Here is a 17681-nt window from a genome sequence, read left to right on the forward strand (position 1 = left end):
TCTGAGGCGTTATAGTTTTTTTATTTTTTTATTTGAAGCATGGGTTAACTCTAAAGGAAGGATCTTAATTATGTTACCTAAGTACTGTATTAATAGACACTTCTCACTTGTCAGCCAGAACGATTTATGATTATGTAATGAGCAACAACTTCATGAGTGTTCGCTACCAAGTATATAATGCCACAGAGAGGGTTGAGACAGTCATTGGGTATTTTATTATTCACAGTCTTGCATCTTATTTTCTAGTATTTGTAAATCTCAGTTATAGTAATTTTTTCTCTGGGTCAAATTGTTGGCTGGGCAACCGTGTCACTATGCTTGGGGCACCACAAAATAATCTTCTTGGATAAGATTAGAGAGAAAGTACCAACCAACCAATCAATTTGTAACTTGCATTTTACCGAGACTGTTTGAAAAATGACAGGTAGGAGCTGATTGGCTGGTACTTTATATCTCACAATTTTAGCTCTATCTGAGCTTTGATAAATACCCCCTATCCTAAGCCCACACTTAAGTCATGTACAGTTTCATTCAAATTCTCCATTCTCTGGAATTCGTGAAAGTAACAGAAGAGTTGTGTTGGGCACACAATGTGGTTTGGATGCATATTGCAAAGAACAGTAGTAAAATGTTTTCACATACCGATGTGCTTTGCTTGTGAAATCTGTCTTGATCCCTTCTGTCCGATAGCTTCTGAAAATTAGATATGTACATTGTGCTCACGTAAGCTCTATTGTAAGAGTGGAATCCAGAGAATCAACACTTGTGTCATTTGTGCCCTGACCTGTGTTAGGAACTGATTAGACAAGCTCACACACAAGAACAATTTGGCAATGCTGTAAGGTACATTTTGTGAAAACAGATGCTAGTTGGTTATCTGTGAAAATTGCAGCAGTACCTAAAAGCAGTTCAGAGGCCAGTGTAGTGCCGTTTGTTGTAGTCTGGTTTTATTGGGAAGAAAAGTCTGTCATCATTCATATGTAGACAAGTGTGGCTGAGCAACAGACCTCTCTACTCAAATAGCAGACTGTCAGCTGTATGCTAATGAGCTGTACAATTAAAACTCCAACCTATCAGGCCAAGCTGAGAAGGCCACTCTGCAGAGACAAAGAGCTGTTTGTACACCTGTTGTGTGTGGACAGTGCCATCTTAATGGCTTTAACCCTTTTGGGTATTGATTGCGAGGATCTGCAGTGCTTTACAAGTGAGATTGACACTAGAGGCGTTGAAAGAGCAGAAGAAAGCAGAGGCTTAGTACAAGTTAAAAAGGACAACGCTGGCTGTGAAATTTACATTCTTCAGGAAACCTGCAAGAAACATTTGCCAATAGAATCCGGTTACAGATGGGCAGAAATTAAGTTTTGCTAATTTGATTAGGCTTGAATTGCATGCTCCTGAGTGAGTAATGTAATGGGATTATTAACTGCGTAAATAAAAGCCAATGCCTTACACTATCAATTTTAAAATAATTTTTAATAAATGTGTCCAGTGCTTAGTGTGTGAACTTGACCTTATTTACTCATATCTTTTCTTTTTTCCCCTCAGTTATATATCCATTGCCTGGTTTATATATGACATGTTCAAATTTATAAAATAATGGGTCATTAGGGCAAAGCAATTCTGTTATTTATTTTACGTTGTTCGCTGTATGACTTTAAGAGACCCCATCATTTGAGTTTCCAGTCAGCTGAGGATGAGACTGTAGAACTAATTTAAATAAGTATATTTGTTACATTTTGCGCATGCTGCATTTACGGTGGTGCATGACATGAGAAAACAGCACTGAAAGTACTGTGGGCAATGGGACGATTGATCCCGGTATCTGCATAGTCTCACTTCAGTCCCTGGGATCATCGATCCTGGTGTTTGCATAGTCACACTGCTGTCATTCAGATCATTGATCCCGGTATCTGCATAGTCTCACTGCAGTCCCTGGGATCATCGATCCTGGTGTTTGCATAGTCACACTGCTGTCATTCAGATCATTGATCCCGGTATCTGTACAGTCTCACTGCAGTCCCTGGGATCATCGATCCTGGTGTTTGCATAGTCACACTGCTGTCATTCAGATCATTGATCCCGGTATCTGTACAGTCTCACTGCAGTCCCTGGGATCATCGATCCTGGTGTTTGCATAGTCACACTGCTGTCATTCGGATCATTGATCCTGGTATCTGTATATTCAAACTTGTGGCCTTAAAATAATTTCTCCGGAACAAACACATTTGTGGTTTTCTTTCTTGTCGCTTCAGTCTGACCCCCGTAGTATCCGCTTATCACTTGGAACAGTAGATGCATACAGACACTGGGATTAATGACTCCAGCACCTGCAACACTTCCAGTATGGTTTTCTGTATTACCTTCTGCGCTAAACACAGCATGTGCATAATCTAACAAAGTGGAATCCTTTATTGTCATACCTCGACACTCCATGATGCTTAACTTATTTCTAGGGATTGACAAACAGATACAGACCATCAGTAATGTAGCTCTAGCCCAAAGAGCACATCACCTGAAATGTTTCATTGGCAAATTGTTATTCAGTGCAAAACTGTTTATATCAAAAGACACCAAACACTGCTTTTTCCAGTTTCTTTTTGGAAGTTGTATCTAGACTGTCTAAACCTATTCCGATGAAACCGTAACTTTTGAATGGTCAATAAAGTCTTAAGGTGCGTATCCACTACACGAGAGTGGAATGACTGTACTATTACAACATTGCAATCCTTCTCCATTCTGTGCAGTGAATAATGTGCCTACACTGAACGATATGTTGTTCAGTGCAGGCACCCTCCCTCATCCCCGAGAATGCACAACCTGTGGTTATCGGCAGGTTGGCCTGCATGTTCAGGTTATGATTGATGTAGAAAATCGACCAACGGGAGCACGCATCGCTGGTCGTTTTCGACATTTTAATGCACGATTTATGAACGATTTATGAACGATTAATGAGCGATTAAACGTTAACGATGTCGCAATCGTTCAATCACTCATTTATTTTTTAAACAAATTGTATTGACAGATTGACAAATAAATCCAAATCAAAATACAAAGTCAGATACAAATGATTGTCACAAAATGACCAGTAATCCACATAAGTGATATACAGAATATAGATTGACAAAATATAAACAGAAACATATAATTCCCACACAAAAAATGTTGGTCATAGGATCAACCGCATTAGTCAGAAAGGTATGCCAGAGCTTAAAATTTCCAGGTTGTACCATTCCGTTAAACCAAAGCATTTCCTTAATGCTTCTTACATCCGGAACTATATGGACATAGGGAAGCCATATTTAAAAAAAAAAAAGAGTTTTGTATGTTTATCTTTTTGTAACGAAGCTTCTGTTCAATACATAAAAAATAAAAAAGGAAATTTGGTATGGAATATATGTATAGGAATGGGAGCAGTTGAAATCCACTGTGTTAAAACAACCTTTTTGGCAGCTGCTGCCAATTTGATGAGTAGTATGCGGTTGCCCCTTTTTAGACCATCATCGCCCCCATTTGGATATACACCCCAAAAAACCCACTCTTTAGAGATTTCAAATCTTAACTTCACAAAGTTAGTGACATAATCTTGGAGAGCCTTCCAGAATGTTTGAACTTGAGGACAATGCCAAAAACAATGTATAATATCTGCATCAGGGGTCCCACATTTGTAACAGTTAGAATCTACCGCATCTCCTATGATATATTTTAATTTTGGGGTAAAGTAGGTTCTGTGTAAAATGTTTTAATGCATTTCGGTGTAAGAGGATGAAGACATTTATTTAGCTTCATGTATACCTCTAGCATATCCTTCATGGAAAAATCAAGTCTATCTTCCATTTCAATAAACCTGTGGAACTGGTTTCTATATTAAGGGTAGGGCGAGCATATGCATAGTTATTTGAGGTAGAAAGAGGATCTCTAGGTTTTAAAAAGTAAAATTCTGTCTAGAGAGCAGAGCTGATCTAGCTTTGAACCTTGAAGTATTTTTTGAGCATAGCTCACCGCTTGTAAAAAGGGAAATGATGGTATTGAAATGAAGGGAAATTTATCCTGTAGCTGTGAACAAGATATAGGCGAGGAATTATCAATATTTAAAAATTGATATACGTAGCATAATCCTGCATCATGCCACACCTTGAAAATTGAAGAGGTTTCATTCGGAATAAACTTTGGATTGCCCCATAATGGTAAAAATAGAGAGTGTGTTTTTGAAACTATCAGATTGGATCTAATTAATCTCCAAGCCAAACACGTAGATTGTAACAGGATATTCTCTTTTATCGAAGTTGGGAAAGATAAAGAAGGGGTGTGCAATAGGGAAGTCAAATCAATCAATTACTTTAATCGTCTAGTGGATACGCACCTTTAAACTGCCATGGTCCTTGCAGTTCTCAGATTGCATCTACTGAATGTTTTAGTTGGGGACACAACAGCCAGAATTAATCTTGAAGCCAGTAATTACTATTCTATGGGAGGCACCTTCATGGTGTAAGTTATGATGTGTGTGCAACACATTTAGATCCCATTAGAATTAGTAAGTAAGGGTATATTGACGGGTTTTGTTTCCATGTTTCATTTTGTTTCCATGTCAATCTTTCATTGTGGAAATTTGTAACTACACTAGCATTACAGTTCAAGAAAATCACTACAAAACATACATATTTTCTTAACGCTTCATAAAATGGGCAGTAGTATTTTTGTGCAAGTTTGTCATGAATAACACAGAATAGGAAAAATATTTATATTTTGTTCTCAAATAAGACAAATGAATCAAAAAGGCAGACTGAGGGTACCAAATTGTCATTAAGTGGCTGCAGGAACATAAAACGCATTTGCTGTGGAGATGTGAATACATATTGATTTTGTTATGCACTTAATGATGAACAACTTGAATGAAGCATCTGAATGTTAAATACTGACTTCTGTATGAGTGCTGAAAAGCACAGCTGGCTGCTTTCTTTACATCAACGCAATGAAACTTTGTCATTATAGTTTCTTGTTCACTCATTTTGCAGGCCTGGAGTAACATATACTTGTTTTCTTATCACATGGTTACCACTGCATGACTATAATGTTGTTTTTCTTCTCTGGTTTATTTGGGTAATCAGAGAGAAGAGTCTGTCAGTCTAAACAGTGAACATTCAGCTCTGTCCAGTACAGTCTCTGCATCAAGCACAGAAATAAATCACAAAGCCCAAGACCACTACAGAGGTAAATGTATACAATATTGTAATGCTTGTTAAGGTAAAATACATGGAGCATGTCCATGGTAAGATAGATAAATCTGGCCACAGTGAACAAATTGGTCAGACATGGCAAAGTCAATATCACTTGGAACAGAAAATCAGGTTGGCTTATGAAGCCCATTGGTGCATGTGGTCATTGGCCTCTCTGTAATCTAGTTGTTTGGTAACTGTTCCACTATATTTACTGCATTCTTCTATATATGGGCAGCATAAAAACGTTTAACCTAAAATAAACAAAACCCAATACTGTACATTTCCCTAACTTTTGGATTTAATATTTTACTTTCTGATTGCATTTTGTCTGTATATAGTGAATGTAGCACATATCAAATTGTCATAAGGCTGGGCGAATCTAGAACCATTGCACAGTATGATTTTTTTCCTACACATTTTTGTATAAACGTTGAACATCAAGTCATTGATAAATTTAGCTTGCAATGCTATGTCTTACTCTATGGTTTTCTATTGAAATATTATTAATATTGGAGGTTGTGGCAAGAACCTCAGTTAACAATGAATAGCGGATGCTGCTGATAATAATTCAAAAATCCCCTTAATTTTAAATCTCTAGCATCTGTGGTCTGAGTGCAGGTAGCTGTCAGGCACTTGCAACAGGGCACACATAGCTAAATAGCAGAGAACTGTAAATGATGAACAGTTACCTCTGCTCAGATCAGAGAATTTGCACTGTGAACAGCAGCTGTATATGTGATGATCAAAAACAGGTAGTCCCCAGGGTTTCCCTTTGTCACTAGCCAATCACAAAGATCTACCGTGGGAATATACTTTTAATTGGCTGTCGGCAATGGGATTTCTCATTGATTGATTGGCTTTAATCACTTAGCGGCTGTCATTCATAGTGCACAGGTGAGTCCATACTAAAAAAAAAAGGGGGATAAATATCCCTATATTGAGAAATCCAGGAACTCTGCCATCTAACCGGTTCCTATTCTGAGATGGTGATGTATTATTCTTGTAAAGTGATAAAGGTCTTGACATGTTGTTATTATTTAAAACAAGAGGCGAGGGGTTGCCACCTTTTTATAGGTTGATTATTTGGCACTCCTAAAGTTAGCAGTTCTGTATTTTTATTATTTTTATTTATTTCCTTTTTGGTACAGCATTGTCTAGCGCACTGACAAACCAGTCTGCAATTGCAGCGCTTATCGAAATAAAATCGGAGCACAAAGACAAGGACGAGAACCTACATGAACAGGTCTCCTCAGATGATATGAAATCGGATGATGAAACATCTCAAAGTGATTTGAAAACTTCTAGAGGGAGAACAAGGTGCTTTACAGCAAATCATTATTTTATCAATATGCAATACGAGTTTATAAGTCTAGTTTCCTTCAACATAGTTCTTGAAGATGGGGTACAGATGTTTCATGTCATAGAAAACCACAAATCCTTTAAAATAAATGGAGTAACTTATTTTCAAATAAAACCTATGCATTTTTCTATTTCATTTTTATATGACTTTAACACTTTGAGGTGCAGACCCTCACAAATGAGGGACAGTCAGTCCATCCATGCCTTTCCATGCTTTTAATGACAAAGTCCTCCTGAGTTTCTAACATACTGTGGGATTGGCTGCTGGTTACAGAAGGGGGAAGATCTCTGGGTCCAGATTTCTAAGTGCGTTCAGCATATACTGACCCTCCCTTCTAAGAATGCTGTGTTAGAGTACAACAACTATCACAGGGTGTCAAGTTTTAATTAAGATAATTATTTTAATTAAGATAATTTAGGCTGGACTGTCTTTTTAAAAGCAAGCTGACGCTTTCTAGGCAGAGGAGGATATTTTGTGCCATGGAAGATGAAGAATCCAACAATCCCCATGTGCACTTGCAAATGACTATAGATGTGCTTAGGTTGTGAAGAGGAAAGCTTCCACAAGCTGCTGGGGCTCCCAGTAGGGTTATTAAGAAGACTGCCTGACTACAAGGAAACATAATTAATACATTGTAAATTCTATTAAAAATTTAAATTGGCATTCTCTGAAGCCACCATCTGGACTGGTGTAATGTTGCTTTGTGAATGTTATTATTATGTACTCAGCTGAATGGTACACATAGTGAAACAGTAGTCATCGATTTCTAATTAATGTCGTGTTTTTTAAGTGCTGTTCATGAAAATGTTGTGCTCTAACATTATAATCAGACAATACAGGCCATCTACTAAACCTTCGCATTGGTCACCAAAACATACAAACAACTAATATATTTTTTATTTTCTTTTATTACTTTTTATGATCTCTAGCAGTATTAATGAAGAAGAAGATTTAAATCCAGAACAAAAGCTGGAAAGAGAAAAAGAAAGAAGGATGGCAAACAATGCAAGGGAGCGATTGCGCGTAAGAGACATCAATGAAGCATTTAAAGAACTCGGGCGCATGGTTCAACTACACTTAAAGAGTGAAAAACCGCAGACGAAACTGCTAATTCTTCATCAGGCTGTAGCAGTTATCCTTAATCTAGAGCAACAAGTCAGAGGTTAGTAGGCCGTCTTGCTTAAAGATACTGTGGCGCTACAAGAATTATAATATGCCCATTACGCTCTTCTATCATCTGCTTGCTTCAGTATTGTTATTTCTACACAACTCTTAACCAGTATGTTTATATGATGATTGCTTAACCCAGCATGGTAGTAGTGGCTGTATCATAACAAATTAGCTGACTTTTTATAGATTGTTTGTTTATATTGTGGGGTGATTTAAGAACAAACTGTTTTGCAGGAGAGTGATCTAGCCTAGTCAAACTTTAACACCAAATCACACTGACTTGAAAGTCCATCTATTATTTTGTAGTATCGGCTCTTCACTTTGGAACGTTAGTGACATTTTAACATAGTTAAGCGGCTGGTAACTAAATGGCACATAGTGCTCAAGCATTCGTTGTTATTCCAGCTGTGATATTTACTGCCCCCACTTCTTGGTGATTTTATACAGGACCCTCGACGCTCTGGGGTGGCTTATTTTTCTATATTACATTTTTGTATTCTAGAAGTGTAGTGTTAGATATCTGTTTTCCTAATTGCCTTATTGTGCAATGCAAACTTGCTATGAATAGAGGACTGTCTGGTTAATGTTACAAAAGTAATTTTTTTGCTTGTATGCTCATCTTCAATAATTCACACTAAGTCTGCAGCATCTTACTTCTTTATTTGCATTATTAAGATTAGACATTACGCATTTTACTATCTGCAAATTCCAATAAAATCTAGAATTGCTGTTTTTAGCAAACAAGTTACTATACATACAGTATCTGTAGGGCCCAGCTAACATATAATAGCATGGTTTGCCGTTACAAGCTCCTCCAGATAATTTTATTATCTTTTACAGAGAGGAACCTCAACCCCAAAGCAGCCTGCCTTAAGAGGAGAGAAGAAGAAAAAGTGTCTGCCGTATCGGCAGAACCACAAAGCACACATCCAGGAGCTCATCCTGGGCTTACTGATGCTACCAACCCTATGGGTCATATGTAAACATCAGCCAGGTAAGCACAAGGTGACTGCTCAGTTCTGCTCATCAGAATTTTTTGGGAATGTTTTATATCAAATATAAAAACCAAATTTGTTTAAAATGCTTCTGCCCATTTTGTGGTTTGTATTTAGTATTAATTTCTGGTGAATGTGTATCTATAGGTTATGTTCCCAGGGTGGTAATGTAAAAGTAAATATTGGTCAGTTATAACGTAATATATATTGTCCTTGCTATAATACATATGAAATATGTATTTATTCCAATGTGGAGAAAAAATCCTACTGAAAATAAAGAGATAATTTCTACACTACGGGGAATATTTACTAAAGTGAAAGTTTTTAGAAATGGATATGTTGCCCATAGCAACCAACCAGATTCTACTTAACAGTTAAATAGCACCTTCTAGAAGATAATAGCTAGAATCTGATTGGTTGCTATGGGTAACATCTCCACTTCTAAAAACTCTCACTTTAGTAAATATACCCCTACTAGTCAAAAGGCTTAAAGCACCCCAATAGTTTAATGTGTTATTGTACTCTGAAATGAAAGCAAAAAACAAATCAATAATTGGAGATCAACAAGAATGATAGAATTTTGTTTAATAACAGTAATCAAAAATTAACCACAGAACACATCCCGGTATCATTCATTCTACTATACTATGGAAATCAAATATTGTTTGGAAGTTCTCCTCAACACTGTTGTACATCTTCCTACAAATGTGTAGGTTGCCTTACTTTCACCCTTCTGTCCAGTTCATCCCAGACCAACTCAATGGGATCTAAGGGCCTGATTCAGAGATATACGCAATAAGTTCTTAACACCATTACTTTTTCCCTGCAAAAGGCCTCTTTTTTTATAACTGAAATTTACATAATTTTTCTGTTTTTGCTAACTTAAACTTTTTTTTTTTTTTAACCTCCAGCAGTTCACCTTTGTGCCATCTTCGGTTATTCATTGGACTTGAATTGCTTAAATTTCTATAAAAATTAGCAAAATATGGGGTTTTAAAACATTTGACTGGTAATGTATGAGGTAGCCTTAACCATTTAACAATTTTTGGCAAAAACAAATGTGTTTTTTGTTTTTTTTAACGTTAATAACCTATAATGATTTAAAATATTTTATTTAAAAAAACATATGCTTAGAGGGTGTCCCGAACCACCCCGTGTCCATAGGCTCCCTTTGTAAAATGATCTTCCACCCCCATTTGCAAACCCCCCTCCCCAGGCCCTAAGAGAGCCAGCACCAGTAATTATTTTCAGGGGCATGGCCGCTGGAGAGGGGTGGCGCAGTGAGCCCCTCAGCCAGGGGCAAATCCAGGGGGGTTGGCGTAATCATTGTGATCGCTCCCACTTCTGCACAGGTAGATGGAGACTGTTCCCCTCATTAGCCTCACTACAACCCAGCACACAGTAGAATGTGCTGGGCTGGGGAGAGGGGCTGCTGACAGGTAAGAGGGAGGGTAGGGCGACGACTGACCTGGGCCCGCCCAACAACCTTGGGCCCAAGTAATTAGCCGTCAGACTAGCTGCCGGGGGGGCTGAGGAATCAGAGAAAATTCATTCCGCGCATCACAGAATGGATCTCCTCTTTATAAGCCATGGGACACAGCGGGGATGCATGGTATGCAACCGTGTCAGTTAAAGCCCAGCTGGATGCGATCGTTTCGCATACGACCACGCCAATATAAATAGTGACACATGCAAATAGCGGTCCAGTCATTATGTTATAGTATCTACAGCTATGTCCTCATATACCTGGCCTCAATACGCTTTATGGCGCGAGGCGCAGGGTTCATTTCATGTATGACCCTTGTATATCTGTGTGCAACTGCGTTTGAAACTGTATACGATGCACAACTAAACTTGGTGTGGAAAAAACAGTGCAGTCTCATGAGGTGGTTTGTCCCATCCGATTGCGACAAAGACACATTTTCTGGCAAAAATAATGCTCGGCACGGGATCTGGTGCGCCAAGAAGAGCTGGTTGGCGCGACTGCAGCAATAGTGTGTGAGGACACCTCTGAATACATTATTCAAATACATTTTACAAATCACTATAACTATTTCGTTAATAGATCTCCCATAAGGACCAGTTGACGCAATTGGTACATTATAGGTGATTTCAGCTTTTTCCAATCTTTGCTTGCTGCATTGCATTCAGTATTGGGCTGGGACATGAAGGGCCCTCAGGAGGAATGCAATAGTAGGGGCCCAATGAAGGGAAGCGGTACAAAGCTTGAAGAGGTATGCCCAGCCAATTGTGGGGGTATGGCAGCAAATGTTGCAGTGCCCACCATATTATACAGAGATCGTTGCAGTGCCCGCCATATAATGCACGGAGTGTCGCAGGGACCTCATTTAATGCAGATAACATTGCAATGACCACCATATAAGGCAGAGGGCGTTGCAGTGTCTGATATATAATAAGACAGTCAGTGACCCATATGCAATAGATAATATGAATACACCCCCACACACACACACAATTAATATACACCACCCCACGACAGACTGTATTATAAAAACAATCATACCAGAAAAAAAAACAAATACACCCCTCCCCAATGCATAAATATACCACCCCTCTAGATAACGTTAAAACATTTTCACACCTCTACTGGCATTTACCTGTCCAGAGGGCGGACCTGCATGGTCCATGCAGAGCTTCAGAGTGAGTGTATTGCAACTGCAATGTTCTGTGACAGGAAAGGAGTACAGAGACCGACTACAGGAGATAAAGGGGCGGGCACTTGTGGTAACGTGATGAAGTCTCAGTCAGGTATAGAAGTGAGTAGCAGAATAGACAGAGAGGCTAGAGGAGAAGAGAGAGCGCTAGCTTCGCAGTTTAGGTGCTGGCACCTGGTTCTTCAGAGTAGAAAAAAAGCTGCCACTAATCAGTTCCATAGCTGCAATCCAAAACATGGAGGGCAGTGTCCCCAGTCCAAACCCCTTCCCCCCCACCCCCTATCGCAGCCCCCTGCAGGTCTAGACCGGCCCTGATTGAATATGCTCCTAAGTGTGGTAGCTGTCTTCAGTGTGATGATAATTATTAAATGTGCTGCCCAGATTGTGATTTGTGTGTTCATGTAAGGGTAGTTGGGGCATAGCTGTATTAAAGGGAATGGGGGGGGAGACACATCCCCCGGATTCCCCTGCCATTGATATCAGCTGCAGTGCAGAACTGCAAGCTGAAGATATGAAAAGGAGGTGGAGTCCGCTCAGGGGGGCAGGGTTACACGACTGTGCAGCGAGGAACAGTGAATGTAACCAGAGTGATGATGTGATGAGTATTCAGCCTGTAAGGTGAGAGGGAGGGAGGATACAATATTGTCTGTTTGTATATGTGTGACTGTATGTATGTGTATACGTGCATGACTGATTTTATGTATGCATACCCCACCAACTCTCCCAAGTAACCAATCTCTGCATCCAAAATGTTGCTCTTAAGGGCCCCCTAGACTTGAGTGCCCCAGATCCCCCAAAATTCTTAATCCGGCTTTGGGGTAGGTCACACCAGAATGCAGAACTATCATGGATCCGGAATAAAAGTTGTGTAATGCATGTTTTATTTGTATTCTTTTTTTGTTTGTACTAAATATACTAACTGTCCATTTTAGGACTCCCACGCTATGGATAAGTATCTATAGAACGTGACCTTTTCATCACAAGGACACAGACAACGAACATATCAACGACACAAATCTGACAGCAAAACGAGAACATGAAGAAGGGGGGGACTTGAATCAAGATGCCCAAGACACAATCTAATGATGAAAGCGAATGTGGAACATCTGCACAGAAGTTGAAATCTGCTAGAATTTCAGCCCATTTCTGAACATATGTAACTGTTTCAGTGTGTCGTTCCTGCACAATCAGACTGTCCTACTATCTCCACACATCGTGGAAGCTGCCTTGTGCCTAAACTGAATTGACAAATGCATTGTATCTACAAATTTTATTTATTGTTATGGAACTGTTGTAAAGGTCTACATATAACAAAAAAAGGGAAAAGTTGGGCTGAAAGTGGTAAAGATTTCAGTTGATGTCAGCATTTGTTAGAACTGTTCTCATACAGAGAATACAAACAGTGGCAACCTGTGACCCTATAGCATTCCCAGCATACCTATTAGTGTCTTAAAGAAGGATGGAAATGGCTTTTTATGTCATTTCTACTCCTTTTGCCATATACATAGATTTCCAGCTATTGGAAAATATTCTTTGGCATAGCTTTGTTTGTTATTTTTTTGTATTTTATTTTCTAATGTTATTTTTGGTCTCTGGTAAACTGAACAGTTATGGTCATAGGTAACCTCCCATACTGCACTCCGTGCTGCGAGTCATTCATCATTGTAGAGAGGACTGAAGACTGGAGCAGTGCTATGACCTAGCTGCTTTATACGCAGAGGGGTTACCCCATCTTTTTCCTAAAAGGAAAATTGTTTTGCTGATAAAGGAGAAAAAATCTGTAGGCTTCTTAGCATAGCAAACTCTAAATTGGGCACAAATGTGCTATGTTAGAACAGTTTCTATCCCATTACAGTATCTGCTACCTGTAGGACAGGCAGGCATTAGCAGTAATAAGCACAAACCTGAAGTGCAAAGGAGTTTTTCAGGCAGAAATGATGGTAAATGATTTGCCATGGCCAGTTATGTGAACAAATCTGAATACAATAAATTTAGGAGCAATGGTCAACATTTCTCAAAAAATGTTTCTACGAGTAAAAGGTGTATGGATGTTTATACTAGGTAACGAAAAGAATGTAATCAATTTAAAAGACAATAGTCTTGTTCTAGCAGAACTCTCAGTCTACTTTATTTATCCCTAAAATATATAAATCCCCATGAACTTCCACATAAGCAGTCTTCCACTATAATGAGCATGGAAATATATACATGGGTTGGGTACTGGTATGAACAAAATGTTCCCAAATTTAGTATTCTGCACAGAACAATTTTTATTTTATTTTTAATGGGAGAATCTGACATTTTTAATGGTCCCTGACAACCTGATTAATTGTCAAGTTACCTATTGCTTATATTCGCATACAGTCATGGGACTAGATCTGTGGCCTTGTTCTTTATTTCAGTATTTATCAACAGACATTGATGCTTCTGACATGTGAGAGTGATCACGTGCCACTGCCTGGCCTTTTTCCTTTTTCTTCAATGCTTATTTTGTTTTTGTTTTGTTTGTTTTTTTTTCATCTTTTTGGCTATATTAGGCTTTGCAGTATGCCCTGAAGCTTTCCTTCATAAAATAGAAAAAAAAATACAAAAACATTTGGCTTATTTTTCACTGTAGTTAGTCTTTTATACAATAATCTTGTAAGAAAATTTCTTGAAATCTAAATATTACGCTTTCTAGATTTTTGAAATCGAAAAGGTTTTCAGTAAAAAGTTTCTTACTTTATTTTACTATATTAGGTAGTAAAAATGTAGGGTTATTTACCATAACCTGTTCATTAATATCAGAAATTTACAATAGCATTTTAAGAACATAGTAGGGTCCTAGCATACCGTGTAGTACCTATGGAGTATTGTAAGAGCTACTTGTCCAAGATGAATTGCTGATCATCTTGTTCTACAGTTTTCATTGTTGGTCTATTGCAGATTTGTACCCTGTGTCAAACTCAACGTATTGTTGATAAAACTTTCAACCAGCAGCAAGAAGTTCAAAACATTTTTCTGTCCGTGTAACAGAAACACAATATGTATATAACATTTATGTAGCAATAAATGTGCCATCTTTTTTTAAACACTGCGATTCAGCATTTTTATTCTATGTAAGAGAGAAGGTTGTGATTTAAAAAGTTTTAATCTGTCCTATTTATCAATATTCAACTATCAGCTCTGTGACCTTGATTAATAAGTGTAGGGTTTGTGCGATTTTGCTGTAGTAAACTGGATAAACACTTTTCCCTACCCACAAATCTTCCACTAGTCATACAGTCTATACCAATGGTCGCCAACCTTAATTGAGGTGTGAGCTACTTGAGAAAAATTATACCTCCTGAAGAGCTACTAAAATTGTAGAAAAAAAATCTGGCTAATAATCGAACAATTGAAGGTCCTTTAATGAAAATGAAAAAAAATGTTTCATAGAAAACAACAATGCATTTCATTATTATAGTGATATTATAATTTGTACATAAAGTTTAAGAACATGCACATTTCACTCCTAATTTCTGGCTCGTTTGAGGTAAGTGCAGTAGAGGAGCAAAAGATATAGGCAGGGCTGCTGTGTGATTTTCTGGCAGGGCTGGACGCCAGTCACTAGCTCCGCCATGGATGGAACCACAGGGAAGAACATCAGGTAATTGCCATAGAGACTGCGGCAATCGCCTGACGTGCTTCCCTGTGGCTCCACCCATAGCATCAAAGCCACGGGGGAGCGCACATCAGAGGTCACTTCTTCCTAGTCGACTCAGTACTACAGCTAGATGAGCTACGAAAATTAAGAGCTATGGGTTGGAGACCACTGATCTATACCATGCTCCTCTCCCCATAAAAATTGCAATATTATTCAATACAACACTACTTCATATTATTGGGCAATTGCTGAGCCACTAATGTTCAGATGTAAACATGTCTTTCTTAGTCCTATATACATTTAATGGTTTGTACACACTTATGTCCAAGAAACTTACCATTCACTACATAGTGGTTGGGGCTTAACTTTTGTGTGTCATTTATCAATTTCATTACAATCAGTCATTATATACATGGTTACTGGGGAAATGTTTGATGACCCTTTCACCATGCTGTGCTGTATAGCGAATGGAAATCCTCTTTAGAACAACATACTGTACATAAAGATTCTGGCCAATTATGTGCCATGCATTAGATTATGCACTGAAGTGCCAAAAGTCAGGGATAGCAGTATGTAAAGGTAATGGTAGGTGGCATCACCATACTGGGACAGAAATGCTCAGACCTGTATCAGTGGTAATCTCACAGCTCATGAGTCAGTATGAACACCGGCTAGGCTGCTCATGGCAAGGCGACGTGACTTATCGGAGTTCGAATGGGGCAAAATAGTGGGTGCCTGTCAGATGGGACATTCCATTTCCAAAGTTGTGCGGACTTTCAACATTCCGCCATCTACGGTGTCACATATGTACTGGTAATACCTCATGGAAGGCATTACCACCCACCATGGAAAGCGCAATTGTCTGTGGTAACAGACAAGTGACACTGGCTCATATGTAATCCACATTCAATACAGGAGGTACCAGATGCATATTCAGCAGGTCAGTGCAGTGTTCTTTAGCTTCCATGGGATATGGGAGCAGAACACACAGAGAGTGCCCCTGTTAACACTATGACACCGGACACAGCGCCTCATCTGGGCTCATGACATCGCTAATTGGACTTTGGGGGACTGGCAACATGTGGCGGTTGTATCAGGCTGATGATAGGGTTTGTGTGTGGCGCAGACCCCATGGGGCTATGGACCCCAGATGGCAACAAGGCACCATGTAGGCTTGTGGTGGTTCCATAATGTGCGGTGTGTTCACGTGGCATGGGTTGGCTCTGCTATTACGCCTGAACATGTCATTCACAGGTAACTGATGTGTTGCATTGCTTGATGACTATTTGCAGCCTTTCAAGGACTTCATATACCCCCTCAACGATGGAAGATTCCAGCAGGCTAATGCACCATGTCATTGGTCCCAAGTTGTTCAGTATTGGTTCGAGGAGCATTCTGGAGAGTTCCGACAAAAGGTGTGGCCACCACATTCACCCGACGTGAACCCAATTGAGAATTTATGGGAAGCACCCAAGATCCTGCACCTACAAACATTAGGGAGCTGTGGGAAGCTATCCAGTTGGCATGGGTCAACATCTCTATAGCAGTCTATGTTCACTTGTGGAATCAATGCTACGTCGAGTTGCTGCACTTCGCCGAGGTTTGAGGGAGTCCTACAGGATACTAGGTGTCTTATTCCATGACTTTTGGCACTTTGGTGTATATATTGTACACCAGTTACAGTGCAGATTGTTTGATTTATTCAAGTTGCAAATTCTAGTATGTTGAGGGGTAAAAAAGATAAGACCTATATTAACATTTCAATTAAATAGGTAAATATTTTCCCTTTGCATTTGAATGATTAAATAATCTAATCAAGCATTCATTGCAACTTTCTTGAACGTGTTTGCTTTATATAACCCCCTTTGTGTCCTATTGAATGTGTGTTGGCGGTCTCTGCAATTGTAAATGAAGTCAGTAATCGCTGTCCCTGCAATATATTGGCAATGAAGCATTGACAAACTGTTATCTGTCAGAGCCTGTCACATCTAGATTGCTTTGTCAGATCGGTATTACCGTACTGCTGAGCCAGGCTGTACAGTGTAAGAACTGTCCTCCTTCTGTAGAGGTGATTTTAATTTATCCGTTGTCTTGAAACGGCAAATGCATTTTTACCTGGCTACTGCAACAGTTATTTCTTTTTCACTATGCTCCTTGTATTTAACCAAATATTTTACTTTTTTATGTATATAGGTAAACAATATTGAAAGAGCATACATAGCTGCATACAAATTAGTTCAGTTTTATTTTATTAGAACAAAATGTACTGCCAAACACTTGATTTAAAAAAAATTGCAAATACAATAAGAGGTCTTCATGCAGTGTTTAAGAAGCATTCATTTATGAAAAGCCACTGTTTGCTAAATCTAACCCGTAGAGTCATTGCTGCAATTCTCTGAATAGGTTAATTCTCCACTTTGTGGCAACACCTCAAATGTGTATCTAGTCTTAGTTATTTTAATCCCTGACACAATGAGATCTGCCATTAGTGATCTTGACTGCATCTGGGTTGGTGGACACTATTAATCTCTGGGATTTCCCTTTTTATTTTCCGACTGTACTAATGTGGCATTTCTAAGTACGATAATAGAGTAGTGGCAAAAGCTTTGCGTCGTAAAAAACAAGCAACTATTGCGTGAG

General features: G+C 38.9%; 1 protein-coding gene across 12 annotated transcripts in view; it reads left to right on the forward strand.

Moving 5' to 3' along the window:
• TCF12 (transcription factor 12) overlaps nucleotides 1–14487 on the forward strand; it is a 292270-nt gene extending 277783 nt beyond the window's left edge. For 9 of the 12 annotated variants that reach the window (XM_088445082.1, XM_088445091.1, XM_088445109.1 and 6 more), the window contains 5 exons: nucleotides 5106–5208; nucleotides 6365–6533; nucleotides 7506–7738; nucleotides 8587–8740; nucleotides 12349–14487. In XM_088445082.1, the coding sequence (XP_088301208.1) occupies nucleotides 5106–5208; nucleotides 6365–6533; nucleotides 7506–7738; nucleotides 8587–8729 (648 nt within the window). In that variant the 3' untranslated portion in view covers nucleotides 8730–8740; nucleotides 12349–14487. The remainder of the gene's footprint in view (nucleotides 1–5105; nucleotides 5209–6364; nucleotides 6534–7505; nucleotides 7739–8586; nucleotides 8741–12348) is intronic. The other 3 variants (XM_088445100.1, XM_088445153.1, XM_088445177.1) reach the window with 1 other exon arrangement.
• Nucleotides 14488–17681: the final 3194 nt, after the last annotated feature.

The sequence above is a fragment of the Taudactylus pleione genome, unplaced genomic scaffold (assembly GCF_031769625.1).
Source record: "Taudactylus pleione unplaced genomic scaffold, aTauple2 ptg000019l, whole genome shotgun sequence".
NCBI lineage: Eukaryota > Metazoa > Chordata > Amphibia > Anura > Myobatrachidae > Taudactylus > Taudactylus pleione.